This window comes from Acomys russatus, chromosome 22 (assembly GCF_903995435.1).
Source record: "Acomys russatus chromosome 22, mAcoRus1.1, whole genome shotgun sequence".
NCBI classification, from domain to species: Eukaryota; Metazoa; Chordata; class Mammalia; order Rodentia; family Muridae; genus Acomys; species Acomys russatus.
Genome location: NC_067158.1, coordinates 21088178 through 21115390, shown reverse-complemented (window position 1 = coordinate 21115390; position 27213 = coordinate 21088178). Strand labels below are relative to the sequence as shown.

The following is a 27213-nucleotide window of genomic DNA, read 5'->3' as shown; positions in this document are numbered from 1 at the left end:
GAAAAAAATAGGGTGAGGTGGGGGGGGGGGGTGGGGGTGGCATGGAGAATAAGGGGAGAAAGAATAAGAAAGTAACAAAGGCGAAATGAACCCAACCGAAGTTCAAGTGTCTGCAAACTCGAAGCCTTCGGAGCTGACTCCTAATGTCTCAATAGAAATATTTAGGAAGTTTGAGAAGTAGTTGTAAATTCCTGATAGCTTGAAATCAGCTATGGTGTTAAGTGTTTATGCCACGTGTACAGGTACTTACCACAAAACTATGTTTTTGAAATTTTATTATTATTATTATTATTATTATTATTATTATTATTATTATTATTATTACTATTACTACTACTACTACTATTACTACTACTACTACTACTACTACTACTACTACTACTACTACTATTATTATTATTATTATTATTATTGTTATTATTATTATTATTATTATTATTATTTGGGAAGCTAGTATGTCAACACCATCTGGCTGAGACAATGGCCAGCAGTCAATGTTAGTGTCTATGAGGACCATGGAACGTCAGAAGGGTTTCTGTCTCATCTTCTTTTTGGCAGGTAACTTGACCTTCCACAAGTAACATTCTTCACTGGCAGAGTGGACTTTTCATAAAACTCACCTGTGGTCCCTTGGACTTGTGGCTTCCCTAAGATGAAGTATGTATACCTCAAGTCAAATTCTGCTATGGCTTCTGTGTGCTCATGTTTAATTCTGTAATGGTTCAGTAGGACAGCCAAATTCAATGAACGAACCTTTAAGAAGGAAAGGTCATAATTCCTTTGCACGTAGGTAATTTCCAGGTTCCCAAGGACCACCTCACAGTTGTTGAACATCCTCTGGAGGCTCAGAAAGTGGTCTTCAAAAGTGCCAAGTTGGGTGAGCCTGTTACTTGTCCCTTGGCAAACTAGGGGGCAAAAAAAAAAAAAAAAAAAAAAAAAAGGAAAGAGGTCTCTCAGAAGATGCTGACTGAGGTAGCAAACCACAACAAAACAATATTTGTCAGTTTTATGAGCCATACTGACTTACAGTCAACTTTGATCAAGGCCACCACAACGCTGATGTGGTAAGAGATGTTTAAGTTTACACAGCTGTAATCCATAGTAAGGCAAAAACTCATTCCTGTCATGCATGCAATCATGTGATATTACAGATACAGAGGAAACAAAACGTTAAAAGTTTAAAGGGCTGGGGGATGGAAACTCTGTAGAGGTTTTGCATTCATTAGTTATCTTGTTTCTGTGACAAAAATACTTGACAGCGGTCCCTTAAGGAGAGTCCCTTCAGGCTTCTAGTTCCAGGGAAGAAAATTGGCTATGGTGAGAAAGGTAGGGCGACAAAAGCCGAAAGCAGCTGGTCACACTGCATCCACAGTCAGGAAGCAGAGAGATGGGTATCACATGGCTGCTTTTCTCCTTTTCATTTATGCTCAGGACTCAAGCCATGGAACGGTGCTGCCTACCTTTAGGTAGAACTTCGTCCATTAATTAGCTTAATCTAGAAGGCTGTTCAAAAACATGCCTAGATGTTTGTTTCTATGGTGATTCTAAATCTTGTCAAGTTGACAATCAAGATTAACCATAGAAGTCTTTAAAACAAGATAGACTGAAGAGTGCCTGCAGAGAAATAAACCCATCTAATCGATGAGGGTGATACATTTTCAAGGTGAGCTCATACGAATGCAATGGACATTTTACTTCTTAGAAAACAAGTGGGCTACATTATTGTGTTGACAAGGACTCTCCAAAAACATAACATTGAATAGGCAATGTTTTCTAATCACAATTCTGTATACCTAAAATCAATGAAAACAATGGCATTTTAAAAGTCAACTGTCTAGAAATGTAAAATAATCCTCTGAATTGTCAAGGGACAAATCAAAGTTCTGATTATAGAATATCAAGATTTAAAAAAAAAATGAAAAGACAACATTTTAAAGCAGTAGGTTAGTAAGAAATCACCAGGTCCTCCTGTCTTTTTCACATTGTGTTAGTCAGCCCAACACAGGTATTCGTGTTTGCCTTGCATGCTCTGCCAATATGAAGCATGTCAAGACACAAAGATAATCCAAGAAAACATAGAAATTAGGGGCCAGAGTTAGACCACAGAAATGCACTTGGTAGTCTATGTTTAAAAGCAGAGGAGAGGATAGTAATAAAACGGTATTTACAACCTTGCTTTGGGGGAGACATGTTTAGGCAAGCATAACAAAACAAAGAGGCTTGGAGCTTTTGAAGCAGGGAGCTTGTTAAGGGATATACTTTGAATCAAAATTACCCCAGGAGTGAAGAAATATGGCCTCTGGCTTTAGACATTACATTTGGAACTGGCCAGATCCTTCTGTGTTGGCAAAGTGGCTCCCTTGACAATCACAGTAACCAGGGGACAGAGCACAGAATAAGGCCAATGTCAACACAGTGGTACTTTCTTCAGGTACTTTTTACAATACACATTTCTGTTTTATGGGCTTCTCTGTTCCCTCCTGTTGGGTTGTTGTAAGAGCATCATCTGTCTAGCCTTGCATGATGGAGTCACGGTAAGCAACCAGCACATGTTCAGACACCACATAATCAACCCAAGGCATTTACAGACACTATGAAGCAATCCTCTCATCCTCTTTAACTCTGTGGGAATCTCTCTACTCCTCTTCCATTTTCTCCTACTAATTCAGCATATGTGAGGGCTGTCACAAAGGAACTGTGAATATTGACAGGATTTGGTCCCTATCTCCCATATAGAAAAGCAGGGTAGCTCCATAATTCTTCCAAATATGACTTTGACTTGACCCAATATATCTGTTCCACTTCTATCCAAGAGTGTGAGTTGCTCTGATGTTTGCCTCCACTTGGAACAATTGCTTAACTCTTCATGCACACAGATAGCGCAAGACTGGGTACCGACTCTATGTCCCTAAGATGCTAACATAAATGTAGGTGTAAGGTTGGACAACTGTATGCCACCTTTCCACTATCACACCATTGATTGACAGCTACCTTTCTAATTTATAGACAGCAACCTTTGCTTTTAGTTCCTAAGCCTCAATGGTGGCCCCAGGCATCACATCTGTTATCCTTTTTCTCTACATGGGGGTGGGATGCAGAACACACTGGAGCGGGGACCAATTCAGATGGTATTTTCCGGCACCCAGAAATATATTTAAGCATAGTTAAATGACCAGATACTTCTTTCTTTGTCAGTTTCCTTCATTTGACACTAAAATTTTTCTTTATCATTAAGCTATTAGTAAGTTTTGTCAAGCAGAAGTGAAAAGAAAAAGAAAAAAAATATATTTGTGTTTCATTCTTATATTCAAAGTGCTATGTAAATACTTATCTCGGCCTTTATTATCTCTAGTTAGGATAGGTTACTTAATATTCAGAAAAAAGATGTTATGTTTGGGAGATAATCTAACATTACTCATTATTGGTATAGATATTAATTCACGAAATACTTTTGGACACAATGAACAACTTGTGTAAAGAAATAAGTTAAACTCTAAACCATGATTCCACTTTGGAAATCCTAGTCTGAGGAAAAAGACTGACATTTTGAAATTGTTTTTATACATAAAGCATTTTATTTTCTAAATATGGTACATAAAATTTGAAAGAAATCTAAATGCCCCCTGTCACAGCCAATAGATCTGCATTTAAGAATAAGGAAGAAATTGACTTTCTATGTTATTCAATAAAGACAAGTCTCTGTTGACATATATGGAGTTAAGTGCTTGTTTCAAAAGAAATCATTAATGATCTGTGTATTCTGAGGCCTTCTCTTGTGCTCCCAAGAGGTGGTAACACATAAATGAAATCGAGGCTGAAGAGAAGCATAGTGGCAGGATATAGTGGCAGGATATAGTGGCAGGAAGTATACCTCAGTAGAAGGGCACATATTTAACATGGAATAGTCTCTGGTTCAGTCCCTAGTGTTCTCTCTCTCTCTCTCTCTCTCTCTCACACACACACACTTTCACACAAACATACACACACTCACACATACATAGATACCTACACACACACACACACACACACACACACACACACACACACACACAGTTGGTGGGCCAATGGAAGTATTTGATCTAGGTCTCCCAATTGATATAAAATGTACTTTTGGCTTTATCTTTAGACCAAGTAGTTCATCTTAAAATAATAATGTTTTGAGAAATGGTCTCACCATATTGTACTTAAAACTCGCTAAGTAGACCAGGCTGGTCTCAAATTCAAAGAAATCTGCCTTTTCTTCATGAGGGCATGTTAAATTTTAAGCCCATGATGGAAAGCAAATGGAGTGTCAATGAGACACAAATAAAAGTATTAAAAATAACAACTGCAATTTTATCAATATTTTAGATTTGAGGCCTGAGCCCCATATTCCAAGCTCTCTTCTGCGGAGCTTCTCCAACCTCTAGCAAGAAGGATTTTTCTATTTCTTTTATTAAGCCAGAAGAAGGTATGCATGTCAGCTCTTCCTCATTCCTTGGCCCTCTACAGAATTATTTTGAAAATAGAGAAATAAGTAAGAACATTCAATTTCATTTCATTGAAAGATTTTATTCCTGTCACTGGTGAGAATGTTAGCACAGTGTGATATCAACTGCAGATGCTAGCACCTCAGCCACTGCACACTGGAGCTTCAGATCTGCACAGCCTCTGCTCAATTGTTACAGACTGTAAATAGCTACTTTGTAAACTATTTATCAGATCAGAGCTTCAAAAGAAGGCAAAAGGAGTTCCCTGTATCTTAAGAAATTCACAGAACACACAATTTGGACTTGAATATTTACGCTGTTTATTAAAAGAGAACTTTCATATTACGCTAGGACTATCCATCTGAAAAGGAGAAAATTAGAATGCTTTCAAGTTCCACAGACGATCCAGGAATTTGACTTCCTTCCTGTAAACCCAGGGTGAGTGCTACCAGTCAAGAACAAAGGTTATATAACTTGGGTTATCAGAGCACCTGGCTTCTGGCCCTCCGGCTATTCTCACAAACATTTATAAATATATGTAAGAACTGAAGGAAATACAACACGGATGGCCCCATGTCAGCACTTTATGGCACTGTATCACACTTGTGCTCAGATCCACCCTGTTCCTTGGATGTATTTTAACATAAGGTGGAAACACCAGTGAGCTTCACATTGACTCATGGCAGTATACTTGGCATGGCTTATTGTGTTTATGGCTGTTATTGAGGAATGGTGCATGAGCTGAAAGGATGAGTTTAGCAAGTGTGCACATGGAGACAATCTACAGTCCCACCATGATAGGAAATGTCACTGTCTTCCTCATCCTTCCTCCTTCCCAGGCCAGGTTGGCCCCATCAGACACAGTCTTACTCCAAGTGCGCTCACTGCACTGCGGTCTTGCCTACACTGGAGCGTCATAGGAATGGGCTTATGAAATCCTGCTCTGTACATTGGGTTCAGTTTACATCCAGCATTTCGAGGATTAATCTTTGCTCTTATGACAGATTCCAGACATGCAATAACAGAAGTTATCTGTGTGGTATCCTAAGACATCAAGGGCTGATTCAAAGCCTTGTTATTCTTTCTTCTAAGGAAACCGCTTTCTCTCTCTCTCTCTCTTTTTTTTTTAGGTTTTATTTAATATCTTTTTAAAAATTTTGTGGTGCATTATATACTTTTTGTTCAATGAGTAGAAGAACATTATGATGGGCAGATATGGGCCCAGGGGTCCTGCTCAAACTATGGCACCAGCCAAGGATAATACATGCAGTAAACTTCAAACCCCTACCCAGATCTACCCAATGGACAGGACATTCTCCACAGTTGAGTGGAGAGTGGGGTCTGACTTTCACACAAACTCGGGTGCCCCATATTTGACCATGTCCCCTGGATGGGGAGGCCCAGTGGCACTCAGAGGAAGGATAGCAGGCTACCAAGAAGAGACTTGATACCTTATGAGCATATACAGGGGGAGGAAGTCCTCCTCAGTCACAGTCATAGGGGAGGGGAGTAAGGGGAAAGCGGGAGGGAGGGAGGAATGGGAGGATACAAGGGATGGGATAACAATTGAGATTTAATAGGAAACCGCCTCCTTTGTGCAGTGGTCCTGGGCTTATGCGGTAGGGCTGGCTCTTCTATGCTACTATTGCATAGACAGGTCTTCTTGCCCACTGTGCCACCAATTGACACATAGAATAGGACACATTTCTCTAGAATCCTCCAAATTCACTGTCACTCTTAGAAGTGCCCAGAAAATTCACACTTATCTTAGCCTTATTGCTATTCTCAGCTACACAGTAACGGCCGCCAAAGTTACTGGGTTCTTAGAAATATCTCTCCATCACCTCCGAAATGGTCTCTGCTTCTGTCCTTGCCATGTGTTCTACAGAGCATTCCACTTTAAAGCAGAGATCACATCACACAAGGCCTAGGTCAGAGCCTTCGGAATGTTTCCTGGGTAACTGGCATCAGCACGGGCTTCCCTCTAGGCCCACAAGCTTTGTACGTCTGTCTCCTACTCTTCACTTTCTTAGGTCCACGCACATGCCTTTAGTTTCTCTCAAAAGCACATAGCTTTTGTTGATTGGGCCACATTGACAAAGTGATGCTTCTCAGAGGGTCTCTTGTTATTTTATTCTCTATTACGACTGGAAAATAGTTTTCAGTTTGTAGGCATGTCGAGCTGAATCTCTACTGCAGCTTAGAAATGAAAGCAGATGTAATACTCAAAGACAGGCGTTCTCTTATATTTTGATAATTTGCTTTGTGTGCTATAATAAATGAGCAGAGCTAACCACTGCAAGTCGTAGCATGATTACAGAGTGGCAACCTAAAGCAACCTAATTGTATTCGCAAGCAAAGTGCATTAAAACAATATTTCTTGTATTTTGAGCTAGGAAAGCCAACATCAAAACGAGCTGATGTCTGTCTCCATGACTCACCTCTGTAGCCTCTAAATGATGCCAAAACAAATCTAAATTTTCTAAAATAAATAAACAAATAACCATGTTAGAATCCCTTTGTACATGTTATCCCACTTCCTTGGGAGGTAGGTAAAATTTCTGCATTACAGGAAGGCCAGTTTTATGAGGGACAGAAGACTGTGTTTTCAATGACATCATCAAATACCTTTCTCTTAGCAAGACGGCCACAGTCTCATCACATGTCATCTCCAGCAATTAACTCCTCCCAATATGCTAGCTGGGTAAAATGAGATGAGCTTTACCTATTTGACGGGGTAATTGTTAGTGTAATAAGATTGGGAACAGGGGGCTAGCGAGGTGGCTCAGTGCTTCAGGGCACTTGCTGCTCCTCTAGCAGACTCCAGCACTAACCCAGGAAGGCTTACAACTGCTTGTGATTTTGGCTCCAGCAAACCCGAAACCCTACCCTCTTCCTGCATTCTTGGGCACTGTAGTTGTGTGCCCAAGCCTACACACACACACACACACACACACACACACACACACACACACACACACGTATTTTAAATTTAAAAAATCTGAAAAATAATAAAAAAAGATTGTGGATGAAAAAGTGCTTTACAAATCATGTCTTCTCTTAATATAAGCCATGTGCCTCCCTGAGGCTTTATCATAGCAGCAACAGTTCTAATAATTTCTGCCTGTATGTCATCAATGGCTCCTTCCTTCTACTATTCCTTTAATTGGCAATCTTAAATCACAGGACAATCTATTCCACTCTTCGCAAGAAGCTGAATGGTAAATCAGAAATGAATTTGTCTTGTGGCTGAGCTATTAATTAATGCATTAAGAATCTACCATGGACCTAACAACACATTGCCCTAGCAGGCAGTTTCCCCGGGTACCTACACTGCTGGGGAATAAATACTCCCAACACAGTCACACATGGTAAGACAACCAGTCTCACAGCAAGCTAGAACTGAAAAGGGGTAGAGTTCTTCCGAGCAGGGCACTGGCTTTTAAGTGGAGGTGTAAACAGGAATCAATGGGGTGTCGCTGTACTCAGCTTCTTGATGCCTCCGTGAGCGAGTCAGCGCTCCTCGCTGGCCTGAGTTCTATTCCTCTAATGTCACTACTGCTCGCTCAGTCACGATTAGGTCTGCTTCTTCACGTAGCGGCATACTTTTCCAGCAGCCTTCCAGCCAAACTTCCACTTCCACCCTTTGCTTCCATGGCCTTTCGATGATGTTTTCTTGCCCATTTGTTCAGAGCTTGCTGTTCTCGGCTTACCGTGGCTGGCGGTGTGGAGTTACAACCAACACTAACATTTGCACTGCCACTGTACCTCAAAGTTTTCAAAGTCTTTCTGATTTCAGACAAGACCTCAAGGAGGCTTGCACCCTTCCTATGGCTGAAAGCTGAGGGGCCCTTGCGCACAAGACCTCTGAGGAAATCAACAAAGAATCTAAGCTAGCTCCAGACATTGGTTTCCTGCTATCATGGGATGCTAGGATACCAAAGAACATACATGATTCTCACATAAGAACCAAGAAGGACCGATGGGAGAAAGGTGGGGCCAAAAATTATTGCATGAAAATCGGCCTTGAAAGCTGACCACGTTGGCCTCAATGAAAACAGCCCTTTACTGAATCTTAAGATGCTCTTTGTTGCCAACTATCAGTAACCTATGACCTCCCTTCACTCTGTGCAGGAGAGGACTGGTCATCGGAAAGCATTCCGGAAGTGTGAAAGGCTGGTGGTAGGTTGGGATCCACACCCTCACTATCTGACGTTGCCATCGGCCTTGTAGCACTAGTCTGTCAACTGGCTGTTTCCTTAAGAGCTTCTGTCAGGAGGGTTGAGTGTTTCCACCAGGGTGTGGTGTCTCTTCCTCAATAGGCATTCACCTTCATGTCACTCCATCAAGGCAAAGTGAAGTCAAAGGAGACAGGTCTGTAAGATCACTTTACTCCAGGCACAGTCCCCACCCAACTCACATAGGTTCTCTTTCATATCTTCCTCAGGTCTGATTACTCACTCTTTGATGACAGTGGCTGAGTAATGTTTCCGACACTGGGATGTTCGCTTGCAGATTGAACTATTCCTCTAGAATTCATGTGGATACCATATATGGCCCACCAAGCGTTATGACATGTTGTTTTCCCTACAGGCTTGAGAGGTTGTTCTTTCTTCTGTTCATTCATTTCTTCATTCATTGACTTACAGGAAGGCCGGTTTTATGAGGGAGAGAAGAATATATTTCCAATGACGTCATCCAATACCTTTCCATTAGCAAGACTGCCATAGTCTCAGCCAGTTAACTGCACTAGGTGTACTAACTGGGTAACGTGAGACCAGCTTTACCTAACTGCACGGGGTAATTGTGAGTAGTAATAAGATTGTAAGCAGGGAGCTCAGTGGTCAAAAGCACTTGCTGCTCTTCCAGAAGACTCTAGTTTGGTTCCTAGTACTCACATGGGGAGCTTTACAAAGCCTGTAACTACAGCTCCAGGCTGTCTATTCTGTTTATTCTTTACTTCATTCAATGACCTACAACATACTTAAGGAAGTAGCACGAAGATAGTTGTCGAGGATGAATCAGAAACATTGACTCAAAGAACCCAATAATCCCTTGAGGAAATGACATGAAATGTGGAGAGTTGTAGGGCATCCCATAATGCAGAACCATGCTAAATGAACGCAATGAAGGCAGAAAGAGGCTCAATCACCAAGCTTCAGCTACTGGAAAAGAGCATTCCAACATCCCTTGGTAAGCAAATGAAAACACAAGGTCAGATTAAAGGAATAAGTTGACTGTAAGTGTCAGTGTTGAATTCAATGACTTCACCATACCCACTGCCACAATTTGCCACCCTGAAAAGATGGTGGTGGTGGCTTCTATTTGTATGTTTTGTCTTTGTATTGCTCTCCTCTGGATCATTGATCACATTCTTACTTGGGCATATAGCTTACCTTTTCTGGATGGTAGTTATTTATACGAATTACAAAGTATTAAGAAAAATCTTGGACAAAATGTTCAATTTGCCAGGAAATAAGATAACTCTGATCCAGAAAATGGGATTAGAAATTAGTTTTGGGCAAATATTTTCTGAAGAGAGATTCTGGGCTCAGTGAGCTGTGTATGTCCAGTCCATGCCACAGGATACTTTACATGTTTTTCTATTTTCATTCATGCTTAAAAAAAAAAAAACAGATTTTAATGCACTGTTGTATATCAGGCCATCTCTGTAAATACATACACTTTTATGGTGTTCTACAATGAGCACTTGAAAAGCTGTCTAACAAACAAGTACAGAGTTGCCTTCACCACAGAAAATAAAATGAAAACTAAAAGACAACCAGAATAAGATCACTGAGCGAGCAGGAGGAGGCTGGTAGGTGGGTGTGGCTTTGGTGGTGGTGGTGTTTTACCTCAAGGACTAGACACTGGGTTACTGGGAGCTAAAGAAGTGGATAAAGATAATGCTGCTGAGTCCCTTTCAGGGACTGTCCTTTGTACCATAATTGCTTTAAAAAGGAAGGGGGAAAAAAAACTCTAAACAAATTACTGGCCTGATCTCACCAGTGAGCAGGGTGGTATGCTTGCTGTCATTCAAGGTACAGAAACAAAGCAGGTCTCAGAACTACTTCAAATAGATAGGGCCATGTGTCTATATAGTTTTAAAAAAATGTTTAAAAAGCAACAAGAGAGTGAAGAAGGGGAAGAAACTAACCCCCTAGATGTTTGACTACAGAGTGATTTTTAGTTTTTTGTTTTTTGAGACAGAGTTTCTCTGTGTAGCCTTGGCTGTCCTGGACTCACTTTGTAGACCAGGCTGGCCTCGAACTCTCAGCGATCCGTCTGCCTCTGCCTCTCGAGTGCTGGGATTAAAGATGTGTACCACCATCACCCAGCTGACTACAGAATGATTTTTTAACCAGACTTTTACTAGCACTTGTCAGTGGTCAGTAGACTTAGAGTGATAGGCCTGGCCAAAACCCCTAGCTCCTCCTTACTCAAGCAACTTCCCAATCCCTCTGACTGTCTTCTCTTCATCTAACAAACAGGAACAAAATTTTACTATGACTCTCGGAGGATTTGTTGAGATGGGAGAGTCCCGAGCAGAGCACGTGTTTCATGGGAAACTCCTTACTAAATCCTACTGTGGCTTGCATCTGAATTAAATCTGGATCGGGTCCCACTAGCATGAATTGCTTCCTTCCGTTCAAGCACTCTCAGAGGAGGCTGACCTTCCTGAGCCCTGCCGCTCACACTGCTGGTGTGTGGCCTGTCTAAGAGCTATGAGGTCTTGCCACCGAGGGAGGCAAGCTAATGTGACCATAGCTGACTGCTCACCCAAATAGCGGGCATGTGACCATGGCTCAGCAGGACAGCAACTGGGCCTGAGATCTTACCAGGGGACTGTGTGGAGGCACTTGGCAGTAAGGAAGCCAAGCCTACTAGGAGCCTTGCAAAATTCTTTCACAAGGAGTCCCCACTTGCCTCTTGGAATGTTTTCTCCTCTTGTTATTTTTCATTCAGTAAAGGGCCTTTCCTGACCCTTCGTGGTGGTTTTATAAGTCGATTATATAAAGACTAGGCCCACAACCAAAAGTAAATTGATTTGGATTTGTATGCCATGTTTGCACATGTTTTTTATTCAGTTCCTCCTTGAAAATGAGCAACCTTTTCACTCACTCCTTGTTAAGCTAAGTGTCTCTTTGTTTCGTTCTTAAATGGGTGAAAAGCTGTAGTCGGGTACGGAGGAGGGCTGTGGACAGGGCAGCTCTTCTGGTGAGGAGGCCTGAGATCCTTCCTCTTAGAGATTGCAAGCCCAAAGCCTGTTTTCAGGATTCACTCCCTAGAAAAAAAGCCCACTCCAACAACATCAGCAAGTACCAAATTCTCTCAGGAGAAGCCCAAGCCCAGCTCTGTCACTGAACAGTTTGCCCTTAGCCTCAGGAAGCCATCTCAACGGGCTGGCTGGTCAGTTCCTTCTAGGCCGTGGTCACCTTTCCACGGGGAAGGCTAATGATTAAGAGTATGCGCTCTTAGACATTGCTATCTGTTAGTAAATGGCCCAAGTGTCTGGACAAACACTGAAGGCTTATGCTGACCAGATCTGGCTTTCTACTGTGCTCATCAGAGTCTACAGGAGAAAGTCTATAGCATGATAGATGAGTTTCTAGAACAGGGCCCAGCACGCATTCTCTGAAAGGGTCACATAAAGTGCCATTTTCCAGGTTGGGTGGTCTCTGTCCATCCCCCAGACCTTCCGGAATACGGCTGCAGTTGTCATCAGCAATTAGGAAATAGTTAGGCACCCTTGTTAGGCTAGAGATAACCTTGGTTACAGTGATAGAATTCATGTTTGTTTGATTTGGTTTGCTTCGGTTTTTTTTTGAGACAGAGTTTCTCTGTGTAGCGCTGGCTGTCCTGGAACTTGGCTTTGTACACCAGGCTGGCCTCGAACTCAAAGATCTGCATACCTCTGCCTCCCAAGTACTGGGATTAAAGGCATGTACCACCACTACCTGACTCGGAAAGAATAGATTTTTCTAAGGGCATGTTATAAGGGACTTTCTTGGGCTTAAGCTTTCTTTAAATTTCATCATCAGCTTAACAGAGTAACTACTGTAAGAGATACTGAAAGCAGGTACCCAGGTAGGAAAAATAGCTGTGTGCTGTGTGCATGAGGTCTGTGCTGGGCATCACTGTAGACTTAGATTTCACCCTATTCCAAGAACACCTAGTAATCCTGCTTTCTCATAATGGAATGAATATGTCTCTCTTGTACTGCCATCTCTAGGGTACAGCTATTCCTGACATTGATTGAAACCTGCTGTATCTTAATTGCTCTTGGCCCAGCACAAATACAGAAATGTCTCTCTGCCCACCTTCTGGCCCCACAGGTATTTTCACACAATGGTTCTCACCACTCTTGTCACCCCAGTGCCTTCCTGCAGAGTCCCCTCCTGCCAGCCCTCTCAGGAACCCCACATGTGTGGCTTCCCTGTACAGAGACCTATGCAGGGCCTGTGTCTAGTTGTTCTTTCTGGCTTCTGTGCACTTGACCACTTGACCATCAAGTCAAGGCATGAGCAGTGACTTACATCCCATGGTAAACATTCTGTTACTTCACAGGATATCCTGTTTCTCTGAGGAGATAACATGTGTCATAGGAACTGTTGCCATGGCCATGTAGCCCCAGCCGTTCAGATGGCTGAGTCATAAGTTCAAGGCCAGCTTGGCTAAGTGTGACACTGGGTCTCCAGCTCAGCTGGCAGAGCACTTGCTAAGCATGCCAGGCCCTAACTTTCATCCTCAGCACTGACAAGAAAGAGGGCAGGGTTGGCAGTCAGTTCTAAAGCGTATATCAGGAAGCATTTTTCACTGCTGTGCCTTGCTTGAGCTTTAGATTCCTGTCACATCCTAAGAGCCTGTAAAAATCAGTAGACAGAAGAATGCATCAATTTCGGTGACTATTGTATCATCAACTTCAGAGTCTACTATCACTTCATTATTAACCATTGTGTGCATGCATATAGACACACTTGCCCTGGTGAGTCACAACGTACATTTCGTATCTTCTAAAATGATCCTGCCTTCAACTTTTATGCTTCTGTTTTATGTACAGATAGCCTTCGTGAATGCCTTCACCATATGTTCTTAGATGTTCACATATCCTTGAACGAGGCCATCAGTATCTATTGGCGAGAAACTATTTGAATTTCCTTTCCCTCAAGGACAGCTACAGGCCAGTTGCCTGTGACCTCAGGTGCTCTTAAACACAGGAAGGGGAGGTACAAGGCAGTCTCCAGGAAGCTCCACAGTGAACGTAGCTTCTCTCTAGACTATGCCCAAGACTATGGTAATTAAGTAGGAGGAAGAGTGGAGTGTGGAATAAAGTGGCTGACCCCCAGTTCTTGGAGCAAAACCACTACAAGCGAAAAGCAGCTTACTGCTTGGTATATCTGAACACCAAGCTGAAGCTCAAAGATTGACCCCAGGAGAGAGGAAACCACTTCATTTGTCTCTGTCCTAGCCTTTGCTTCGCTGGTTATAAACCTGACAGCACATGTTAATAAAACTAGTGCTGGGATCCTGCACTCTGACATGCTCCTGGAAGGCCATTGCAGGAGGGTGGTTTCCAGTGGCCGTTCGGAGGCCCTAAGGGCCCTTAGGGCTCTAAGCCCTAAGGCAAGTTTTGTTTTTCTTTATTAAGCTGACTGCCTGGAGACTGAAGCTAGAAACTGGAGAATTGAAGGACTCAATTCGTCCTGAAGTTGTTTGCTCTGGCCCACTGTCAAGCCTTTGCAGTGGGGGAGAGCTGGTGGAGGAAGGGGTGACTCCCAAGGGTGCCATAAGTCCCTTGCAGTGAACTACTTCTCTGCCGCTGATTAACCACTCAAAGATGACTTTCCCCCTTAAAGCCAAGACAGCTTCCACACAAGCATTTCTTTGTAATCTCAGTTGGGTTTTAGAGTAATTTGAGCTTATAATTTAAAAAGCTACAGATGGTATGTGGGTAGAGGTCAGGGTGAGGGTCAGAAGGAGAGGATAAAAAGTGAGGGTATAGGTGCCTTCCCTTGGAAAGTTCGGTCATGCTTTCTTCCGTAGAAAAAGCACATAGAATTAAGGAGAAACATAGAGAGTTGGTAGTCTCACTGCCAAAGCTGATGGATGTTTGGTTGGCAGAGGTTTAGACTAGATGCCTTCTCCTGCTCCTCTCCTCTTAAGGAGACAGAACCCTATGTCAGGAGATTATCTGGGATCGCAACTTTGGGAACATCACCAACATTAGGGAGCTGAACTCAGCCACTCATCAAATGTTGCCTTGCTTTTTAAAAAGAGACCAGAACCCCAAAGTGCTATAGAAGCGTCCTCTTAGGAACTAAGTAATACTTTTCTCTGGGGAATGCCATTATGCAGTGGAAATAGACTTGTCTAGTCTCTGTAAGCTATTCATTATTTAGTGTTCATTTGAGGCCCTTTGAGTGTGCATAGGTTTTATGGAATGTTTTTGTCTATTTCAATGTCCTCCATAGCAGCCTTTGCAACCTTCCTAATGCTGTGACCCTCTAATACACTTCCACATGTTGGGGTGACCTCAACCATAAACTTCATAACTGTAGTTTTGCTACTGTTATCAATCATCATGTAAATATCTGATATGCAGGGTATCTGTTATATGTCCTCTGTCAAAGGGTCATTCAACCCCCCCCAAAGGGTCACAAGCCACAGGTTGAGAACCACCCTTCTATAGTAATCCTGTATCCAAAGACGGAAGGAGATTGCTACCGAGCCTTATCAGGTGTTGTTGATAACAGATTAGCCTTGCCATCATTTGAAAACAGTCTACCATGTGGACTGCTTTAATGAGATTTCACATTACAAGTTATACTCTTGTATACTATGGACCCACTTAATCAACTCATACATTGGAAGCCATTTATGGAACGTAAGAACTGAAGAAAATGCAGGGACAATAACATAAACCGGCAACTTGTTTACAGTGCCATAGATGCCATCAGAGTGCACTCATGGGTCGTGGGCTTGAAGCGCCGGTGACTGCTGCTACCTTCACAGGAGCTCTGCCTCTGGCTAGGGTCTGGGAGAGGCTTTCCAGAGGATTTTGAGGGCTTGGGCTAAACTGAAGAACGAACAGTGTTGGGCAGCGATCAGAGCTAAGAGAAGAGGAAACGGAAAGAAAACTTAGAAATGCGGGGTAGGAGGGAGACCCATGGGAAATGAGATGGTACTGACTAGCGGGGGGGGGGGGGGGGGGAGGGGGGGGGGGGGGGGGGGCTTCTGCAGCAGGGGCGGGGCTTCTGTATTTGACATCGGAGCAAACATTTTTGTGTGTGTTTGATTGCTTCTGCCCCTGCCCCCCTTCCCCCAGCTTCCTGCAGCAGCCATAGCCTATCCTAGGCATAGGCTGAGTGTGGCCCAGAAACCAGGAGGCAGAAATGCCCTCGGTTTGAAAAGAGGAAGTGAGGTGGTCAGAGATGTAAGATGAAAGCTCACATTACCCACCGGAAGGCTGCTGAGGAGGGGTGAGCCATCAGTAAGGCTGGATAACTGGGAAGAAGGGAGAGCTGGGAGATGTAGTTAGTGTAAAGCCAACGCCTCTGCATACAGTTAGCACTCAGAAGGCTCTCCAGTATTAGTTCTCAACCTGTGGGTCGCGGCGACCCTTCCGGGAGTGGGGATTAACAGGCCCTTTCTCGGGGGCTGCATAGGTGCATATCATATATTTATATTAAGATTCATAACAGTAGGAAAAATTATAGTTGTGAAGTAGCAATGAAAATAATTTTATGGTCAAGGGTCACCACAACACGAGGGACTGTATTAAAAGGGTCGCAGCCTGAGGACGCGATGGTTGAGAACTGCTGCTCTAAGGGAAAGGGTTGCTTTTTTCTGAGTTGTCTCCCATCACAAAGCCTCCCCTAAGTCCGTTTTTTCTTTCCCCCCAGACCTAGTCGCCACGACGACACAGATGCTAAATACATTTGTGCTATTGAACTAATGGCTGGTGAAAGCTGAAGCTTCTATGCTTTTGTGCTCTCGGAAGTTCTAATATTAACTTCAGCTTGGCTGAAGTGACCGAGGAAAGCTTCGTAATACAAAACAGACTAATTCTGCTGTGGCATGCTGCATGTTTAATAGTAATCCGGTGGAGCGGAAGGAAGGAACGGCTGGCCCTGGTTGGGAGAGGGATGGAGAGGAGGGCAGGCAGGCAGAAAGATGATACGTAGCTTCCTGGTTATGAGATCAAAGATGGAACACAGCCTCTTAGTCCCTCCCACCAATGCAAGGTGAAGATGTCTGAGACATTTCCAATGCCAAACAGGCATCTAGTAAGGGAGACAACATGTGCCATCTGTCTGAAGAGCAGGAAAGTCCTCTTTGCTTCTCTCCCATGGCCTCTGAAGGCACAGACACAGCAATGGAAGTGGGAATGCCGTGGGGACACGGGGGCGGGTGTGTGTGTGGGGGGGAGCGCCATCCTGAGTCTGAGGAATGGTTTGCTTTCTCTTTGCATTCAGAGTTTCACCTTCAATTTTATTCATGGCCGTCAACATCTGAGTTTTCAGAGGTTTGGCTGATAGAGAATTTCCAGGACAAGGCAAACTTCTTTTTTTACGTTAAAGATTTCATTACCCTGAACCATCTGAGATGTTTCCCTGTGTTGTAACACTTGGATTTAGTTCATGGAATATTCCAGGCTCTCACAAGAAGAGTCACTTATCTCTTTGCTTCTGTCCTATAAAACAGTCCAGCAAATTTCTAGCTTGCAACAAACAGGCAGCTTACTCGAACAGAAAACATGTTGCCTAGTAAGTTTCTATCTCTAAAGCTGCCAGGCTCATGCTCACCAACTCTTTTTCTTTACAACAACAACAAAAAGTTTATTTACTTTCAAAAACATGTTGAGACTCACAGCTAAACATTGGGTGGAAAGTTGGGAGTCTTGTGGAAAAGTGGGGGGGGGGGAATAGAAGGACCTAGAGACAACAGGAACTCTATAAGAAGACCAACAGAGCCAACTAACTAGGGCCCAGAAGGGCTTTCAGAGACTAAAGCACCGACCAAGGACCATGCATGGACTGGATCTAGACCCCTTACACAGATGTACTAAATGGCAGCTTGGTCATCATGTGGGTCCCCGAGTTAGGGGAGTGGGAGTGGAGACTGTCTCTGACAGGACTCTGTTTATTGCTTTTCGATCACTTCCTCCTGGTGGGGCTGCCTTGCCAGGCCACAGTGGAAGAGGATGTGCTCAGTCCTGACGTGGCTTGATGTGCTGGGGTGGGTTGGTGGGAAGGAGGCTCCCCTTTTCTGATGGGTATGGGAGGGGCATAGGGGAAAGAGGGAAGGTAAGGTGGGACTGAGAGGAGAGGATGGAAGGGGCTACAGTTAGGGTGTAAATTAATTTAATTAATTAAAAATTTCCTTCCTCCATTTTGATCATATGGACCCCTCACTTCCCTGACCCACTTTCCCTGGGAAACCAGTCAACATATCCCTCTCCCAATTTCACGTTTCATGCACCCCCAACAGTCCACTGAGCCCAATTAGTGTTGCCCATGTGTGCGTGAGTGATTCTCCTTCCCCCAGAAGCTACCAGCTGCCAATAGCATCTCAGCTGGGGGCAGGGTTTCTTGGGCCCCTCCCCTACCATTATAAACATCTGACAGGCTCGGTCTTATGCAGGTCTTGTGGAGGTAACCACAGCTACTGCGAGCTCCTGAGTACCAGAGCCACGTCATATGGAGAAGACAGCAGCAATTCACAGCATTTCTTCTTATCCTCTGGCTCTTACCTTGCTTTTGCCCTCCCTCCTAAGATGCTCTTTGAGCCTTGGAAGGTGAGATAAGCTGATGTAGATGTCCCATTCAGTGCTGGGAACTCATAGGCATTTGTTCTCAGTACTTTGACTCTACATTAACCACTCACTGCCTATGGCAAAGAAGAAGAAGGAGGAGGAGAAGAAGAAGAAGAAGAGGAAGAAGAGGAAGAAGAAGAAGAAGAAGAAGAAGAAGAAGAAGAAGAAGAAGAAGAAGAAGAAGAAGAAGAAGAAGAAGAAGCTTCTCTGACCAAGGATCAGGGTGGCACCGATTTTGGGTCAGGTCTGGCCTCCTCCCTCAGACATTACAAGCACTTTTAACAGTGCTTTTTAAGTCTGTAGTGAGTGGAAGTTCACGGGACATAGATAGACAAGAAAAGCAAAAGCAGGAGTTCCTGAGATGATGAGTTCCTGTTCTCAGAGGGCACTGTAAGAAGCACTAGCAAGAAGACAGATGCTGATGATAGTGTATCTAAACAAGACTCAAAGGGAAGCGGAGGACCAGGCTCCCTATAAAATACCCACGCCAACATCCTTTTAGAGATTTTCCTGCCTTAGGTCTTTCCATCCCTAAGGCATAAACTGTCACTCTGCCTTTTTCAGTGGATTGGTCTTCTGTCTTTTCCTGGCTGTTGGAAGGATCCTGCTGTTCCTGAGGTTGAAGTCCTGGTCCGGATAGCCATTCTGAGCTGGGCATTAGGTTTAAGACTCCCTCTCCCCAGCAGGCTCTCTGGCTCTCTGCCTGACTCCATCTGGAGAGTGTCTTTAGACATAGATGCCCTTAATCACATTTGATATTTGTCCCTTGACACAGCTCTCTGCTACCTCTCCCCTCTCTGTGCCTGTAGGATAATTAGGTCTGTGTTCCTGTTCATATGATAGGAGCGTGTTGCCAAATGAAAAATAAGCACTCTAAATGTGCCTGGTGTCAACCTATCCTGGTAGGCGCCCCAGCCGCTCCCTAAGGCCTATATAGCTTTTGTTCTCCCTGAGTAAAGTTGAAATTGCTCCTGATGTGCTTCCCAGAGTGTTTGATCTCCATCGTGCTTAGAGCCTTCTGCTCCTCTTGCCTCCATGGGCTGGTGGCCATCTGCCTCCCAGGGAAGAGGAGAACCACACCTGACATTCAATTATTTGTCTCCACCAGGGAATAAACTTGGCAGTTCACTAGACAACTCCAAACTCCCATCACATGTGGGTATCATGGCCAGTGAAAATTAAATATAGTAGCAGTAATTGTAGTAGTAATAAGAGGCAACTGAAGGAACAGTCTTTTCTGTGAATGTTTTAAGATTTATCAAGCACATCCCAAGGACATTTAATGAGTTCATCATTGCTACAATGTTAACAAGTTCCCCATCCACGCCAGCCTTTATACTCATTGCTGGTGGTCTGAAGAGTCTTTCCCTTCAAGGAGTTGATAGTTCAAGAACCAAGACCTGAAATACTGCAGGTTAATACTGCAGGGCCTCTCTTTTAACATTAAAGGGGAAGACTTGTGGATGGATGACTTTGCAAATGGGTCATCAGCATATAAACACCCTCATTGTGATACATTTTTTCCCTCTACAAAAGTAAATAACCTTTGAACAAAACAATGGAAGTAATTAGTTGTCAACTCAAGAGCAAGAGAGTAATTTTATTGTCATTAATAATGTTGTTCAGCATCCATGCGGTAAGCTGTTATTCATATGGAATATGAGAAAGTAGAGCCTGGTTACAAGTAGGCATTTAGGGTCATCTATACATCGACAGACAAACATGGGGTGTCAGGGAGAGTACCACGGTGTCCTCTGTGGCTGGAAGAACATTCTGTTGTGGGTGCTGCCAGGCATTGCACAAAGTCAGCTTGTCAGTGGTCAGAAAAACGCCACAGAAAAAAAATGAGGCCAACCTAGGTGTCTGGCCTTGGGTCCCACATTGCAAGGGTAAGGGCTGTTAAGCTCTAAATAAGCCTGCAGGTTACTGAGGATTTTGTTAAAATGTACATTTTGGAGGGGCCCTGAGTTTCCGTAGTTTTCTGAAGCACTCTAGACGATGTTGAAACACTAGGGGCTGGAGAAGTGAACAAGAGTGGCTTCGTGCCTTTGGCAACTGAGTCATGTCCTCAAATAGGAGGGCGCTGTTGGCCAGAGACACTGGCAAAGAAAGATCAAGAAGATGGAGAGCTGGGACAGACAGGGACCCATGGCCAAAGCAGATAAAAGTAGAGAGTCACATGAGACTAACCAAGGGGCAAGGTAAGATAAGGGTTTAGTTCCAGAGACTCAAGATGGTTAAGTTCCTGGACACTTTCTCAAGGCCTCAGTGGAGTGGGTGGAACAAAAATGTCGAGCAAATCCAGACACTGAGTAAGACAAGATTCCTTCCCAGCAATTTCTGCATTTACCTCATAATTCTGGTTTCCTGATAGGGAGCAGTTGCTGGGAGTATGCGTCTTCAGGACCAAGTTCTCCAATCTCACTTTGTCACATCTCACAGAAAAGGGATGCTGCTTTTTTTTACCGTCACACATACTGGGCAGGGAGGAAGGTCCTCAGGAAGTCACTAGGAAACCATTTCAACAGGGCACTAATTGTTAACGGAGCATGAGTTTGGGGCTGGCACTACGTGGCAGTGCGTGCCCAGCATGTATGAGACCCAGGATTCCATCTGCAGTGCCAAAAACAGAAGACAAAAACTAAAGACTCCATACTTTTATCAGATTTGATGTAGAATTCAGATCTTATTGATACCACCTCCCCCTGACCATGCTAGCTATGAGCAGGGTGAAGCAGGAGTCTCAGACTCCGGTATTGATACAGATTCTTTTCTTCTTAAGGTTAGAAGGAAAAAGAAAGGGCATGTAAAAAAAAAAAAAAAAAAAAAAAAAAAAAAAAAAAAAAAAGCAGTTTTAAAAATTATCCCTTTCAGCTAATCTCTCCTTTCCTGACTCTTTTAAGTAAGGTAAACCCATTGTGCCCTTACTTGATGCTGTGAAAAACATTTCCTGGAAGATTTGGGGTGACCTTTCAAGCAGCTGGCCATGTTTTAACCTGCCATTCCTAGCTATGCCTGCGGACCATCTGTCTTCACCTGGCCTGGGGGCTTTCCCGAGGACAGCTGACTTAAGCCTATCCTGAGGCCCCGGAGATTGACTGGTCTGTCCTGTGATGGTGAGTGGCTGCTTTCTGAAGATCAGAATAGAATCCACTTAGCTAGCACCTGGCAGAACCTCCTTAGATGCCTGAGGCAGGGTAGGTGCTAGGGTATGCTCACTTGATAATACCCCATGGCTAGGAGTGTACACTGTCCGAGATGGGTTCCCTGCTTTTCCTACTGGTCTTTTCTCGAATTATCTACTTAGTCTGCCTTTCTCTAATTTTGTAGCTTCAAGCCTGAAAGAACGATTGCCTATTAAGAGTTTTATGGAAAGAAAAAGGACACATCCCAACCTTCACTTGGGCTAGAAACTTTAAAACTATCCATTCTGAGGCAAAACGTATAATCATGAAGCCGCTGCAAGAAGCTCTGACTACATGGAATTTGCGAGCACAGCTGGCCAACTGATAGAAGCCAGTCTTGCGCAATCTCTCCGTTCTCCATGTTCAAGGCCCAATTCTACACAGACAATCTCTCAAAGTAACCTCAGTCTTCCTGGCATCAGAATCAAGGTTCCCATTACACTAAATCCAAATGTTCTCTATCTATAGACTCTAGCCTGAAAAATTTGGAAACCTTCAAGCCCTTCTTAAGAAGGCTTCCTGAAGCCTGGTGCGTGCCCCTCACAGGCACCATCTACAGACACACCTACAAACCTCATACAACATTCCCTCCATTCTGATAAGTGTTTCCTGTGAAGTGTCTATCTACAGTGAGCATGTGAATCCCGTGCACACACAGCGCGCTTTCAGAAACAAGCCTTTTGGGGACTGCCTCTGCCTTATTTTACAGAGGTCAGTGGAACAGGTCAGGGCCTCTCTCTCTCTCCCTGGAGAGTTCTTCTGTCATCTTCATCAGTCTCTTCTTGGTGCCTGGTGCTTTGCTAGTGTCAGTGATAACAGCCAAGACCAGGAGTCACTCACTCATTTTTGACACATTATCTTGTTTGCTTTGTTTTTGTTGATCAGCTAAACTATGAGGTGGCTACTGAGAATGGGAGCTACATAGTAGGAGTTTTACCAGAGGCAATGGGCCTACTTCTTTCGGGATGGTGTTGCATCTTTCACTGGGCACTACATATGTCATCCTTATCCTTCCACAAGTTCACTCAGCAAACATTCATTATCCCAAAAGACAGCAAGGGATCTTTTACCAACAGTCCCACCCCAGCTGATAAATCAGATCAACGAAAGGATACACAAATTCCCCTTCAAGGAGGATAAACAGCTAGGTCATTTTTACTTATCTGGGATATTTTAGACATTATTGGGAACAGCCTGAAAAATGTTCTCATCCTTTTACAGTGACGGCAGTAGGTCCGAAATGATTATTTTTGCTATCACTTACAAGTGGATTGATGGTTCGTTATTAAAGGCAAGAAATGCTGTGCAAAGCTAGAACTAGACAGAGGATTGTGAGTTCTAATTCTTCCTGAACAGCAGGCTGCCTGTGGGATTCTCTGAAGAACTAGCTTCTAGTGAAGGGTACATGGGGCTAGGAGATTTCCAAACTCTCTTTAAGCATTGCGTGCTGATGTAATGAACAGCCCCGGTAAAGCTATAGAAGTGCCTACATCTAGGAAGAGGAAGAAGTAAAAATTATTTCATATCTTCCTATTCTGGACTGACTATATGCAGTGTGTGGCTACACAGACACCCCACTCCCACTTTTCTAGAAGGTATAAGCTTTTGGGGATAAATAAGGCTGTGTGTTTTAAAAATAAAGAATAACCTGCAGGAGGAAGGCATAAAGTACAGTGTAAGATGGAGAGCTTCAGCTATTAGAATCTCAGGGAAGGCACTCATCAGTATAGTAAATAAAGAAGTCAGACGTCAGCAGGTAGAAGGAAACTACCAAACACCTCTCACGGAATGCGATTTGTCATGTCAGCTTCAGAAAAATTTTTGGTGGCATCTACCAAAACTTCGAAAGTTGCCCTGTGATCCAGCATTCCCTCCTTAGGACCCAGCATAAATAAACAGGAAACTGTACCCAGAGCACATGTGACGGTGCACATAGACTCACAGCCACTCAAAGGGGGTACCAATTGCCACATCAGCAGGATGGCTAAACACAGCATGGAACTTTTGTAGGGGAGCTGTCCACTGTGAGCACGGAAGCAACGTGACTACACCGAAACCTAAGGGAAGCCTTTCCATGTCATGCAAGAAAGAAACCAGAAGCAAAGGAGAATGCACTGACAGTTGTTTCCATTTATATAACAGACTTCCGTGAACATGAGGCAAGGGGTTACTCTGCATCTAAGGGAGCACAAAGCATGCTGGGGTTTTAATGGTAGCCTCTTTTCCCAATCTGAGCATTGGGTTGTAGTAATCATCAGACTGCACAGCTAGCTGGCAGCTTATATGTTGTTTTCAGATTGGGTCCCAGCAGAGTATGCGCATGGTAAGGTCCTAAGACACCAGACGTAGTGATTTGGCTAACAGTACTTTGCAGCCACCCACTAAATGACCTGCAGAAGGTGAGGGTTTTCTGTTTGTTTGTGCATTTTCTTTTAATTCCCAGAGACCTGACAGGAGTGGGTTGAGGGCATCAGGATCTCAGTGGCCTGCTACAGAACAGATACAAACAAGGCAGGGCAGCCTGGATCCCATCAGAGCTCAGAGTCAGATAAATCAGAGAATGCATGTCTTTTCCTAGGAGAATTCTGTTTCCTTCAGCATAACTGAAGTCTCTTCCCAGGTCACAGATAGACAGGGCTGTTGGAGTAAGCATGGACCCCCCCTTGCCAATTGAGTACATGAGAAACTAACACTTAGGACTATTTTTGTTTCCACCTGAAGACAGTTAGGAAGTGTGGCTGTTGGTGTGCTTCTTCCTACACATGATCTGGATCTACCTGAAAAGGAAAAGTCCTAACGACACCTATGATTCCTGGAGGATTCCATAGGTAACAGATCCAAGTCTCCCATCCCAGTTATGAAATTCAAGGGCAAAGCAGCCAAACTACTTAACAGAGAGCCCTGGCAGGTGGTTATAGGAGTGAAAGCAGATGGGAAAGAGAAGGGACCATGGGAAGTAGGGATGTCCTGGGCAAAGTCTATGCAGATGAGGGCCTGGACCCTCAGAGCAGCAACATGAGTGCTTAGAGAACCCTGAATGGAAACACGTGCCTGATGCTCCAATAGCCCCTGTGTCTCAAGAGGGCTTCTGGGAAACCCTTGTGTTTTACACTATGAGTCACTTCTCTATCCTGTGAATTGATTGCCAAATCTATTTTTAAAAGATGAAATAGCTCAAATACCAGTTTTTGATAAACATAAATTCTTAGATGTAATAAGGGGCCAACAAATATTTGTTAGACATAAATCATAAAAGTGCTAGTCACCGGCTGGATATTTACTTCATGTTGGGCAATGGGCTTGGTGTAGTTACAATAATCCTGACAGATAGAATAAAACCTACCCAGTCCAAATTTCTAAAGCTAACAGTGGGCCGAAGCACACTGGGCCCATCAGGTGTGTGAGCTACTTTCATTATAACTTTATCTAAGCAAAGATTTAATGATGTTTAACTTAGGATATTATGTTACACTTGATAAAGTTTTCATATGAACTGCAGCATAAAGCAAATCAGTTGCTACAGTGTGTTAATTACACTTCCTTTTCTCAAATTCTGTTACAGGACACACTATATTCAGGATTGCCTATATAATAAATAAATAATAAAACACAGACACATGGATTAACCCTTTGTCCATTTGTCAGGTTATTGCAGCAGAGAAGAATCTACTTGGAGGTATTTCTGCTCTGCAGCCTGAGGTAGTTGATGTGTGGGGGCTGGGCGCCTGTGGGAAGGGAACCGCGTGGTATGATCTGAGGAAACCGGAGAAAGAGAGCTGATGCCTACCTTCCACTGTGCTTGGGGCGTACTTATCTACTTTAGAGCTACCTGACTATCAATGCATACGTTTTTGTGGAGAAGTCTCGTGTGCACTTTCCGCCATGGCACAACTCCAGGCATGCATCTACACCGAAAACAAGAAACTCTCAGGGCATGATGGTCCTTTTTCAATCCCTGCCACCTCTGAAGTTGCTGACCTTAGAAACATCATCAATAAATTCCTGGAGACCAAAAACTGAGCTCCATAAACATGTTGAGTTCAATTTCCTTATCAAGGGCCAGTTTCTTTGAATGCCCTTGGGCAAACACATGGAACTGGGGAGCGTTTCATTGGAAGAGATTGTTGAACTAGAATACGTAGAAAAATGAACCACACAAGCCAGAGCAATGCATGGGCCATGATGACTGCATCAGCTCAGTTAAAGGGGCAGAGGAATGGATCTTGTCTGGTTCTTATGATAAGACTTCTCGGATCTGGGCTTTGGGAGGAAAGTCAATTATGATACTTGTGGGACACACAGATGTTGTGAAATATTTGTGGCTTGGGTGAAAAAAGGCAGTTTGTTTTGATTAATAGTGAGTGCCTCAATGGATCAGACTGTTCTCTTATGGGAATGGCATATAGAGAGGAACGAAGTGAAGGCCCTATATACAGCTGCAGAAGGCATGCTGGGCATGTAACTCTATAGCCGTTTGATAGCCCAGGAACTAAATTCTGCAGTGTCTCCTGGGATAAGATGCTAAAGATCTGGTCTACAGTCCCTGCAGATGAAGAAGATGAAATCGAAAAATCCACAAATTGACCAAGAAAGAAGCAAAGAGCAGAGCAGTTGGGACTAACAAGAACACCCCTGATGACCTCTCTGGCCGCACAGAGGCAATTTCCTCAGTACTTTGGTTAGATGCTGAAGAAATTTGCAATGCATCTTGGGATCACATAATTAGAGTGTGGGATGTTGAGCCTGGAGGTCTTAAGTCAACTCTGACAGGAAATAAAGTATTTAATTGTGTTTCGGATTCTCCCTTTTGTAAACGTCTAGCATCTGGAAAGCACAGACAGCATATTAGACTGTGAGATCCCCAAACTAAAGATGGTTCTTTGGTGTCTCTGTCCCTCACTTCATACACAGCAACAACTTGGTCATTAATGACTTAGTTCCGTTAGTAAATGTCTCAGGGTTTCACAGTGTACATGCAAACTGTGAACTTACCACATCTCGGCAGCTATTCCTTCCCACTACTTCTTGTTTCGGGAGCTACAAGGAAAAGCCATTTTCACTTGAGGGAGATAAGACGAATCCCTCAGACTTGGGTCTCTGGTTTGGATCCACCATAGCCCCTTTTTAAGGCTTCCCTCGTTGTCACAATGATCCAAGAGGGCCCCCTGGGTCTGACTTTGAGACTATATCTGGACAATGACAGGATACCTGGTCGAAAGTGACAATTCCCAGATCACCTGTGTTTGCCTCGAAGTTACACATTAGCCAAAGACCAAGCCTCACCCTGCATGACCATTCGATCCCTCTATCCTTCTTGACTCAGTCACCTGGTTGATCAGCTCTCGCCATGGCCAAGCGGTCTGTGTCCTGCCTGATGCCTGTCTTTGTTTACTCATGCAGAATATCACAGACACACTGAGCTCTGTAAGGAAAAAAAACCTACCTGACTGCAGATGTCCCAATACTATGACTAAACCATCCTAAAAACAGTGCTGACATCCAGGCGAGTCCCTAGAAGGTTTCATAGACTAGTTGTCAAATACTCTACTGGTGTTTAGCTTGGAAAATGGTTTGTATGGGAAGTCTCCAGGCTCCCCACTGAACAAAGAGCCTGTGCCCATCAGTCAGCCAGGATATGTCAGACGAGCCTGCAGAGTGCAGATGCCTTCGTCCATCTCACCCTGAGCTCCAGCTCTAAATTTGTTCAACGTGAGCTAAAGACCTCAAGTCTATCACTCAGCTT

At 43.8% G+C, this 27213-nt stretch overlaps 1 protein-coding gene and 1 pseudogene across 1 annotated transcript in view; one reads left to right on the top strand and one right to left on the bottom strand.

Moving 5' to 3' along the window:
• The window catches only part of Egfr (epidermal growth factor receptor), a 168674-nt gene that overhangs the window by 53025 nt on the left and 88436 nt on the right, over nucleotides 1–27213 (bottom strand). The window contains exon 2 of the mRNA XM_051165147.1: nucleotides 754–905. Within this exon, the coding sequence (XP_051021104.1) occupies nucleotides 754–905 (152 nt within the window). The remainder of the gene's footprint in view (nucleotides 1–753; nucleotides 906–27213) is intronic.
• Nucleotides 25353–26407, top strand: LOC127205478 (ribosome biogenesis protein WDR12-like; annotated as a pseudogene).